At 38.6% G+C, this 11,631-nt stretch overlaps 2 protein-coding genes across 2 annotated transcripts; one reads left to right on the top strand and one right to left on the bottom strand.

Annotated features, from left to right (window-relative positions):
- Positions 1-1,305: 1,305 nt before the first annotated feature.
- LOC147850674 (protein HOTHEAD-like) lies at positions 1,306-5,970 on the top strand. Its single transcript, XM_087335981.1, has 7 exons — positions 1,306-1,365; positions 1,779-1,892; positions 2,012-2,065; positions 2,266-2,380; positions 2,871-3,515; positions 3,831-4,821; positions 5,684-5,970. The coding sequence occupies exons 1-7, from the start codon at positions 1,306-1,308 to the stop codon at positions 5,718-5,720; spliced, it is 2,016 nt and encodes a 671-aa protein (XP_087192107.1). The 3' UTR covers positions 5,721-5,970.
- Positions 5,971-7,290: 1,320 nt separating this feature from the next.
- Positions 7,291-11,125, bottom strand: LOC147850675 (fructokinase-like 1, chloroplastic). The gene is made up of 5 exons (XM_087335916.1): positions 11,022-11,125; positions 10,814-10,923; positions 9,339-9,826; positions 8,582-9,077; positions 7,291-7,977 (listed from the first exon to the last, which is right to left on the bottom strand). Exons 1-5 carry the CDS (start codon positions 11,099-11,101, stop codon positions 7,739-7,741), a joined length of 1,413 nt encoding a protein of 470 aa, XP_087192042.1. The 5' UTR covers positions 11,102-11,125; the 3' UTR covers positions 7,291-7,738.
- Between the last annotated feature and the right edge of the window lie 506 nt (positions 11,126-11,631).

The following is an 11,631-nucleotide window of genomic DNA, read 5'->3' on the forward strand; positions in this document are numbered from 1 at the left end:
TTTGTTGTGATTATCTCACTTTTCTTAGTTGACAATATTTTTTTTAATGGAACTCCCATCTAGCATGGATGTGAATTGCCATGACATTTATTTCAATGATGTTTGATTTATAACCTTAGTTGAACTCAAACATCACTACTCACACTTGAGTACCGTTTCTCACGTGTCATTTTTAAAAGGGAGAAATACAAGCAATGTTTGATTATGTCAAGGTTGTTTAAGATATTCATATGTACACACTTATCCAAAAACCTCTAGCTAATGTGATGTCTAGAAACACGATTTTAGGATTCATCCATGTGCGACATTTCTCGTTATCACACAATCGTCCCTAGCTACTAGACAAGACTTGTAAAGCCTATTTTGGGATTCATCCATTTGCGAAATCTCCCCTAATCATAGTGTCCTTGACTTCCCAGAAGAATTCAACTAGCCAACAACGCTCAACTTGTGTATTGGTCGTTAGATTTGGTTTATCCAAACATAAATAAATTGTCCCTGACTACACAATGATGGGAAGTCCATATGACTCCAAAATGGTCCTAGATACAAACATTAACAGACGGATAGGGATTTCATGTGACGTTCATCCCTTACAAGAAAAATGCACATTGGTTACATTTAGAAAATTCACAAGAGCCCGAAGAACCTATAGAGGCTATTGTAGCGAATACCCATAGTACTAGAATGTGCCGGGAAATGGATCAAAAGTATCGACAAGAATGCGTTTGGAGCTATGTTTGAGGATTTGTGTTTGAGTTCACGAAGATTTTTTAGAAGAACACGAGCCCCGCAAATTGTCTAGAAACACCAGAATGTGCCGAATGGGCGAATTCGGGCGTGGAAGGTAGGAATCAGCAACGGTTTGGTTTTGGCTTAATCGGTTTGGCCTTGGTCCAAACCACATTGGTTAAACCTAAACCGGTTTGGGAGATTCCAAACTAAGCTGATTAAGCATTAACCGGCTTGGTAATTGCTTTGGCTTGAGCCATCCCAAACCGACTCAACCCGAACCACCAAGCCGTTTTAAAACGGTTTTACGGTTCGGTTTAGGCTTGAGCCGAGCCGTTGCTGATTCTTAGCACTGGTAGGAGAAGATGATATATGTTATTATTGTGTCGCTTAAGAGAACAGAACAATTGATCGAAGAGGACCATTTTTGGAGGTTCTGAAAACCCTAGACCCATAAACCCTAATTAGAGCCTTTTTCTTCTATGTCTTCTTCTTCTTCTTCTCTAGAGTGGAACAAACAACAGCTCAGCATCCTCTCCAGAATTAGGGTTTAGTTAGGGTCTCCTCTCCCAAATGGCTGCTCTTCCACTCCAGTCTCTCCACATTTGTGCACTGGATCCCATCAAAGCTCAGGTAATCTCCTTCGAGTTTTCTGCTTTTCTTAGATTCCTACTTTTTCGTTTTTCTTTTTTCTTGTTGGCTTCACAAAACGCGGGAGAAGAGACGTTGAAAACATAAAGAATATGGAAACCTTTAGTGGCGCGAATAAAGCTTCATCGATGAGATTAAGGTATGCAGTTATCGGACTGGAAATGTTCAACAAGGTAGCTATGTCTAACTTGAAGATTTGGACGAACCTTTGTTAGGAAGCTTCAACTTATGATTATTCATCATAGAGATGAAATGGTGAAGTTCGGAAATGTATATATTGAATGAGATGAATGGTGAAGCTATGGAAAAACAAATACACATATACGATGGGTGTAAACTTGGTAGATCAATACCATGAAGACTATGTATGTGGTTATGAAAAACTATATATGTAGAATGCAGATACAAAATCGATTGATCATTACCCTGAACACTATGTGGCTTATGGAATATATACACATATGAATCAGGTTTCAAAGTCAGTGGATAACTACCTTAAAGGTTATATGGTTGTGGGAAAATATCATTAGAATGATATGTAAAATCAATAGATTTACTTGGAATCTGATTATTAGTGCCATTATGAGCATCTATGATGAGTTTGAATGATTCTAAAAAATGTGTCAAGAGATTTGGATATATTGGCTTTGTAGTTCTTTCTGAAACGTTTGAAGAATTTCTAGTTAGGGCCACATATCTATAAAGTAGAAGGAAATCATTAGACACCCTTTACTTTCAGCCAGAAATCTCATTGGACATCAGGCAAGTACTCTTGATATGGACGGAATTCGAATGATGTTTTGGCTATAAAACATGCCTTCATATGGCATAGAGATGTATAGCATACTGTATGCTTGATTGATTGATAGGTGTGTCTTGTAGGACTTATTTGAAGAGTTAGTGTTATGGTCAGAATGCAAAGAAGCGTTAAAATTCAAGAAAACTGTGGAAACGCCTTTAATTTTTCTTGAAATCTGTTTGATATTGGTGGATCAGTGTAAGCGCTAGAGAGAGCAATGTAACTTAGAAGAGATGCAGATAAAGAACTGCAAATTCAAGGCGTTATTGAGAAATATCATTAGTGTCCAAAGAGTCTGTGTGAGTTGGAAATTCATAGTTAGATATGAACACTGGATTGTATGTAAGAATCATCCTAGTGGATCTATTGGAATAATCAATTTTTTATTCATGAATATGTGGTAATCTTTTTTGCCTGACCATGTGTGGTTTGGAAATATCAACATTTTATTTCATGACCATGTTGTGATTAGGAAGGATCATTGTTTTATTTCATGACCCTATGTGATATGGAAGGATCAATCTCGTATTCTTGAACATCTATGATGTGTGCGATGGAAGGATTAACTTTTTATTCATATGACTGTGTAAATCGTGTATTCATGACCATATGCAATAAGAAGGGTCAATCTTGTATTCTTGTGATTCCAAATACTATCTTATTCATGGCCTCATGTGATTGATTGCAGCCCCATTTATTAGTTTTGCGAGGGATGCATCGGAGCAGACGCCACGTCAGAAGTTTGATTACATCATTGTGGGGGGTGGGACAGCAGGGTGTCCATTGGCTGCCACATTATCAAGCAAATACAGGGTCCTTCTCTTAGAAAGGGGAGGGGTACCATATGGCAACCCCAACATAACAAGGATAGAGAATTTTCAGCGAACGCTGGCAGATGTCCGGCCAGACTCTCCATCCCAGAGGTTCATATCCACAGATGGGGTGATAAGTGCAAGGGCACGCGTGTTAGGTGGGAGCTCGTGTCTGAATGCTGGTTTCTTCTCGAGGGCAAGCCCTGAGTATGTAGCACATGTGGGTTGGAATGGAACGTTAGTAAATGAATCCTACCCTTGGGTGGAGTCAGTGGTGGCTTTCTTCCCAGAAATTGAGCTATTCCAAAGTGGTGTGAGGAATGGGCTCCTAGAGGTGGGTGTTTTGCCATATAATGGGCATACTTTTGACCATATTCCAGGTACAAAGGTGGGTGGCTCTATCTTCGATCATCGTGGAAACCGACACACAGCCGCAGATCTCCTCCAGTATGCCAATCCTCGCAACCTCCACCTCCTTCTACATGCCAATGTCCGACGTATCCTCTTCCGCAAACCCAAAGGTAAATCTCATCAATTCCTAATGTATGTGTAATTTATCTAAGTTTCTCAAACACTAATATCTGTATGGGATATGGCAAGCTTCTCAAGCTCTGATATACTTACAGTTTGTACACTGCTTCTCAAACACCAACTATGTATAATTTGTAGTACGCACCCAAACTATAATGTATGTGTAGTTTATTGCAATCCCTTTGAACTCTGAATATATGTTCAGTTTACGGGAAACTTTTGAAGCCCTAATCTATGAATAATGTCGTTGCCGAATGTCATAAATCTATGTAACATTACCTATTTTTGTGATTTGTTTCTTGCAGCCAGCAGTTTGGGTCGTCCCTCAGCCTATGGTGTTGAATATGTAGATTCAACTGGTGTAGTCCATCAAGCCGTAATCAATGAGAAGAAGAAGGGAAGTGAGATCATTATATCTGCTGGAGCATTAGGATCTCCACAACTATTGATGCTTAGTGGGATTGGACCAGCTGAGCATCTTCGTTCATTCAATATATCGGTGGTGGTAGATCTACCCGGAGTTGGCACTGGAATGGCGGATAACCCCATGAATGCTGTCTTTGTGCCATCCCCGACGCCTGTTGAGACATCACTGATACAGGTTGTGGGAATCACACCCTTCGGGAGCTTCATTGAGGCATCAAGTGGATTCTTGAATATACCAGCATCCTCCATCGGCGCTTCGGCAAGCATGGGAATAATGTCACCGGAGATCGGCCAATTGGCCACTTACCCCCCGAAAGAGAGAACTGAGGAAGCTATGGCAAAAGCAATGGCCGATTTGGAGGCAGCATCAGCTGCTGCAGCTGCCACTGGTGCAGTCCTTGGAGGGGGATTCATCCTCGAGAAGGTCATTGGCCCTCTCTCTAATGGGGACCTTAGGCTCATGACTAATAATGTGAGCGATAACCCTTCAGTTACATTCAACTATTTTGCCGATCCTCTTGATCTTCAGAGATGCGTGGAGGGGATCCGGTTGATCGAACAAGTAATCAATTCTGACTCATTTGTCGATTTTAAGGTCCCCACATTGACATCAACGGATCTACTCAATATCACTTCAAGCCTTCCTGTGAATTTGATCCCAAAGCATACCAATGACTCGAGCTCGGTGGAGCAATTTTGTAGGGACACAGTGACTACTATCTGGCACTACCATGGGGGATGCCAAATTGGCCCTTGCATTGATCATTCCCACCATGTTCTTGGAGTTGATGCCCTTCGTGTCATTGATGGGTCCACGTGGAATAACTCCCCTGGCACCAACCCACAGGCAACTGTCATGATGCTTGGAAGGTAACTTGCTTGATAATTTTTCACCCTATTTATTTTCCGATCTATGGTTTCATTTTGAGTGATGCTATTTTTACACGAGTATTGGAGTGCCAAAGATTCATCCTGATGAGGATGTGTAGGCATGGACCATAAGGACAATATGTTGAAATGTGATCTCATGGTGCTTGGGCCCAGTGAATTTAAGGTCGCATGTCGATGACATCCTCCTCACTGGCATGATGGGTATGGGTAGGTATCCTTGCTCCTGTAGGTGAGTATTAGGAAGTTGGATAGATCCTTTAGATAGATATCTATCTTGTATCTCATTGGTACCTATGCATCTCTCCCTACATACCATGCATAGATATGGGTATGTGTTGATTGCAGTGTAGTTTTAGGACTTGGCTCATATACTCTTACAGTCACGTGCCTACGACATCCTCTGGACATAGATTTGCCAACTTGTTTACTCTTATGCACCTCCACTAATCAGTTACATCATACCATATCCGTATGGATCTGGATATGTAAAAAATTACTGCTAGTGGGGCAGATACTTGTGTGCGTCCCCATACAATTTGGCATGTCCTATGAGACATGGATCTGGATATTTCTTAGGCAGTTATTGACTCTTTGTTCATCCAATTAGAAGGCTATTTTTGAAAATCAATCAAGGAGAACTGGGCTCATAGATCACATGTTTACAGCCTCTGGGTTCATGAATCTGAAGGTCTTGTGCCTCTTACACTTCACATACTCGTGTAGCCTGACACAATTTGGCATGGCATCAATACATAGATGTTATTTTTAAGGTTGGTGTTTAACAACAATTTATTTTAATAAAAAACATTCATAACAAAATGTTTTCTTGGCTTTAATCAAGGTACATGGGCGTCCAAATAATTAGAGAACGAGAATAAAGATGCTGAGATTTTTCGTTGTGACATTCCACTCACATTATGAGATCTAGTTCCCTGGAATTTGGTGCAGCAATTTGGATTCCTATTGGGTTACGAGCAAGCTATAATAAATTTAAATCATCTCTCAGAATTATTCTAGTGTTCCATGCGTGCACGCCTTCACTTAAGAGTGGATAATAACCTATATTTCAATAGTAACCATTGATATTTCTAATGAATGCATCGAATTACAATTTGAATTGACGATGAATATGTATTTTACTTGGAAATCCTTCCAACTAAATTTTATCTATGTTCATAATATGCTCACATGTTGATAGATGATCATTGACAACTTGAATATGTCATCAATTTCAGAAAAATAGTTCTAATATCACATCAAGGCGAGATGTTTTGGTAATACATGAATGGGTCTGGCAAGCATTTGTATGGGTTCAAATGATAATAGGTTAACATGAAGGTGAATATTGATCATCTGAGTACGTTTAAAATACATGTCTTTGATCTGCTGTATTTATATTTTGTTCTATTACATTGCAGATGGAATCTTTATCTTGACATGTTAGATTCTTTTACTTTTTTAAAATACATAAAAAACACAAGTCTTTATCTTGATGTGTTAGCAACGTGAGCAGCTTGCCCTTTATAGTTACAATACTGAGGTTTTTCTTCACTATTATATTTGATTCAACATATTTGCGTACATGGGTTTGTAGGTACTTGAGTTCATGAGTGTTGATAGATATAGGTTTGAAGGTACTCAAATTGGTAACTGTTTTGACACAGACATGGTTTCTAGGCTCACATTGTACTCTCAGACTTCTATATTGTTTCTGTTACTCAAGGAAGTGGACACCAGTCACTTTATAAAGTTGCAGCCAATTCTAATCGAGAACTTCTATATTTGCCATCACTCAAGAAAGTGGACATTGTCAAAATTTTAGCTTTCAAGGTCCAGCCTATTGTGCATGCTGCACAAAGCGGGGCGAATGTTGGTCCCACTTGCTACGAATAAGAAACGGTTTGGTTTCGGTTTAACCAGTTTGGATTTGTGTAAACCAAACCGGTTTGAGAGTTTTTAAACTTGAATCGAACAACCTGTTCCTAAATGGTTTAGTAACCGGTTTGGACAAGCTGTGTAAGACTTAACTTATTTGGCCCTAAACAGTTCGATTTGGCTTTTGAGCCTTGCCAAACAAAGCTCAGTCCGGTTAAGGAGGCTCAAGCAACATTTAATGGCTCAGTTTAGGCTTAACCCGAGTTATTGCCAATTCTGACACTTGCTATATTTAGCTTGAAATGAGCAAGAAGATTCTCTTGAGCTACAAAGGTTGAATAATAAGACACTCATGTGGTGACACGAAAACTGAATATCAATCTGGAGTCCGTTAGGTTGAGACTTGAAAATTGAATATAAAGTACCATTAAAAAGAGCATCACTAATTTACAAGAACATGGTTCATCCATAGTAGGCTAAGGCTTACACGAAAATGTCAGCAGTCCTACAGATTTGTAGATTACTTGACGACTAATCATTATCATCGATTTGTAGTCCATGAATTTCTTAAAATAGCGAGAAAAATGAATAGCTTACTGGGACAAAGTTACAGAAGGTTACACAAATGAGTATTTTTTTGGAGAATGCAGCTATGCAATTTGAATTTTCCAACCAAAGCATTGTTACATATACTTGAAGAGTTTCATACTCGTAAAATCATCTAAAAGAATCAAACCATGAACCTGTTTGACATTGCAGAACTTGTACAAGGCACCATACTTTAGGTCCGATGGATGATATTAGGTGGTTTAAACCTTTTCACTGTAAGCTTTAGGTCAGGAGTTCAATTCCAGACCCTCTTGGTTGCACGGCAATCAGTCCTCTATTATGGGAAAAAGTAACGCCTTTTTGAAGAGGATGAAAACATCATTGTGTGTGTGAGGCATTTTAAATAGGATGCACACAGCATGGCCATTACTTATTGAAGCCTCATATTTCCATCGTATTTAGTGAAGCTTGTTTACAAAAGATACTCCTGAGGTCTTCTTGCATAGATGTCATTGCCAAGAGGCTGCACAAAAACAGGTCGATAAAGTTGTTCAGTTAAATTCTGACTTGCACTTTCTGTAGGCAATCCCTTGGTAGAACCTATACTCCATTGAGCTATGATTCCAGCACAAAGTGCATATCTGAGGGCCTTCGGTAGAGTCTCTTCATCTTTGTATAGCTCAGGGTGTAAGTTCAGTTTCCTCATAATAGCTGCAATCATGAAACAAAAACATAAATAATGTCATTTATGCACTGCCTCTTGTATCTAAATATGTAGAGAAAAACCTATAGGAGACGTACAACGATGAAATTAAATAGCCCAAACAAACTCCCCTGTATTCAATAAAAACTGAAATAAAAAATGCACAATCTGTAACTTCGTTACCATCAGGCAATTTAACCCTCGTATAAAATTTTCATCCCTCATAGACAGTGAGACATTGCAAATAAAAACAGTCCCAATATGAACAAAAAAGAACAACTTTATAAATAGTCTTTGAGCAACATGAAGAAAGACATCCTCTATGAATCACAAACACCACCATAGAAATGAGCTTTAAGCAACACGACGACGAAACAGATCCTCTACATGAATGAAAAACACCATTATTTTAAACTGAGCTTTGGAAGATAAGTGCAAAGCATTTTCCAACTCATCTCCTACAATTGCTAATAAAGAAGTGCTTGCTCAACATGAATAACAAACATCATCATAGAAATGAGCTTTGCAAAACATGAAGAAAGACATCCTCTACGACAACCATCATTGTACGAATATGAGCTTTGAGAGATAATGAAGGGTTGTCCAACTTACCTCCTACCATTGCATCAGCTGACCCTGCTCTGTCACAAGTATCTGGAGCTACGAGTACATCCTCCACTCCAAGAACTTCACCATCAAACCCAGGAGTATAGTAATGAATGACATATGTACCATCAAGTACTATTAGCAATTTCAAATTATCATGCCAAATAGGAGCAATTTCTCTTCTCTTATAGTGATATTCATCTCGGAACACACGCAACTCTTTTTCGCTGTTCGCGGCATACTGAGGCGGTCTCCGTTTGCAATTTTCTTCCCCAAGAAGAAACTCAAGTTCATGTTTCGTGACTTCAATGAAATTTGCTTGTTGCCAAGCATCTTTGATTATGCTCCATGTATGTTCTCTTGATCTCCACAATGGAAGTGTGAGGTTGACATCAAAAAAGATGTCACCACCATATTTTTTTATGATCCCAACAGCTGAAAAAAGGCTTGAACGGATTGGTTCCAATGTTAGGATGGATGATGTAAAGTGAAGCATCTGAGACTGCAAACATGAACTGGATATTTTAGCATGTAGAATAGAATAAGTTTACACATGTTGAGAAAACGCTACTAAGCAGGTCGTGGTGCTAGGTGAATCTTAGCATTACTAGTTAAGAAAATGCTTTGACTGAACCTTAGCATTAGCTGGATAAGAAAATGTAAGCCTTAAGTTCTGGCAAAGCTACTAAGTAAATCTTAGTAGCAGGGTTACGAAAATTCAACCAAAAGTAAAAATAGCAAGGGGTTAGAGAATAGAAAAAACCTCTTTTAGAATGTCTTCATTTATATCCGATTCCGTAAACGAATTCTCAGCACTAGGTTGTACACAGGACATCTTTGCCTCACCATTTTCATGGGTGAGATTTAAGAATGAGATCCCCGTCTTAACTTGGGAATCAAATCGCACACCCCTAGTCTGCACTTTATTCACATTGAGCCTATGAACTAAATCCTTTCCATAAGCATCATCTCCGACTTTTCCCATAAAAGCAACTCTACATCCTTGTCGAGCTAATGCTATTGCGACATTGAAAGATGGTCCACTAAGAACCCGAGCAAACTCTGGCGGTGTCCATTGCAATATTTTCCACTTAGAATACATGTCGGGATGGCTCCTCCTGTTAGATACTCTTACAGTGGACACAAATTCATTGATAGCCTCTCCGAAACAGCAAATCAACGGAGGCCAGTCATAAATTTCTTTTCCTTCCTCTTCTTCTTCATCATCGGATGTATCAGTTGCCGTAGTACCTAGGTAAATGTCCACTCAGATAATGAGAAAGAAACAAAATATCACTAGAGTTTTTTATGACACATAATTGATATTCTCATATAATGTGCCTAGTACCTAAAAGAGATCCATATGGAAATGAGGGAAGGGAAATCAACAAGCTAAAGTCTTCTTCAACCAAACTGAATGGCTTTCCTCAAACTAATAGACAGTTTCTTCATTTAACCCCAGTACAAGTGATTATACAACAACTTCGCTTACTTTGAGAATCAGTACTTTTCTGCAACATATTTTCTAGTTTGAGAAATCATAGCACATCAAACATGGTTAGGTGATGTCCTTACAGCAAAAGATAAGACCATTTTATAGATAGCATCGAGCAGATCATAATCGCCATAAAATGTGCATTGACACACAAATACATGTATAAAAGCTCAGAAACAAGATTGTCACTTGCTTGTTTGCTATTGTTGTAAATAGTTGGCAAATGAATTGCTATTGTTGTTGAAATGTTTTATTTTCAATTCACCAAAATTTGCTACAATAGTTTTTTTATATATCAGGATTCAATCTCAATCAGTTCATGACGTGGTCATCCTTTATGTCATTTTTCTAATTTAACAATTCATCATATGTAAAAGGATACATACTTCCGAATATTGAGGTTGCACCTAAAGATACAAGCAGGATATGATCCAAAATCATTAACAGTATTGCTGCATTTAAGTGTTTGCACAATTATATGATCAAATCATCCCATTTTACTATCTTTCAGGGGTTGCCCATGGGCATTTGGTGAAATAATGAAAACTTGGGTTATTTAAGAATTTTTCCTTTTCTAGTTTTTACCAAAAGGCCAGATATATTAGCAACTAAAGATTAAGACTATTCCATATCATCCAAATCCATTTAACAATGTTGTTATAAGCCATTTCTGGGACAAATTCTCTGGTGTTGGGAGAAACTAAAGATTATGATGACAATAAGGCACAACAAACGAGACTTACTTGTCTTCTTGCGTGAATCAGAAGCGTTTACCACTAAACTGATCCGTCTTGGATGCGAAATGGTGGGAAAAGAAGGCGTCAGAAGCGAGGGAGAACGAAGGGGAGAAAGACTGGTGAGGCAAAAAAAGGAAGATGCAAACAATTAGAGGAGGGAGTGCATAAAAGAAAAGAAAAGAGAAAAGGAAGGAGAGAGAAAGGTTTGTATTACCGTAGCGAAGGAGGAGGAGGAGGAGGAGGGCAGAGGAACGTCGAAGAAGGAAGAGAAAGAGAAGCGGAGGGAGAAGCCATGGCTGAACTTCTGAGACACAAACAAGACTGAAGGGTTTTTGTTTGGAGATGGAGATGGAGATGGAGATGGAAGAGATGGGAGAGACAGGAATTGGCCATCATATTTTGGGTACTTTTACTTAATTTCACCCGAATGCCCTTCTTCCCATGTCAAGCTCATATCCTAAAGTTAGAACTAACAATTCTGCAACGGTTCGGTTTTGAACCGAACCGAACCGCTAAACCGCGCCTTAACGGTTTCAACGGTTCGGCTTCAGGTTTAAGGTTTTTAAACGGTTCGGTTTGGGTTCAGGTTTTTTTTAATGGTTCGGTTCGGTTTCAACACAAAAAAACTGCGGTTTAAACGGTTTCACGATTTTTTCTCTTAAATTTTTAAAAGAAAAGTTGTTTTTAAGCAATATTTTCATTTTTAGACCTTATTCCCATGTTTTTAGGAATTTTCATTTTTAGACCTTATTCCCACGTTTTAGGAACATCTTTAAATTTTTAAAAATAAAATATTATAAAGTTAAAAAATTTAAAAATTAAAA

Source organism: Azolla caroliniana, unplaced genomic scaffold (genome assembly GCF_043228905.1).
Source record: "Azolla caroliniana isolate FFs.n. ecotype wild unplaced genomic scaffold, voAzoCaro1.0.p SCAF_20, whole genome shotgun sequence".
NCBI classification, from domain to species: Eukaryota; Viridiplantae; Streptophyta; class Polypodiopsida; order Salviniales; family Salviniaceae; genus Azolla; species Azolla caroliniana.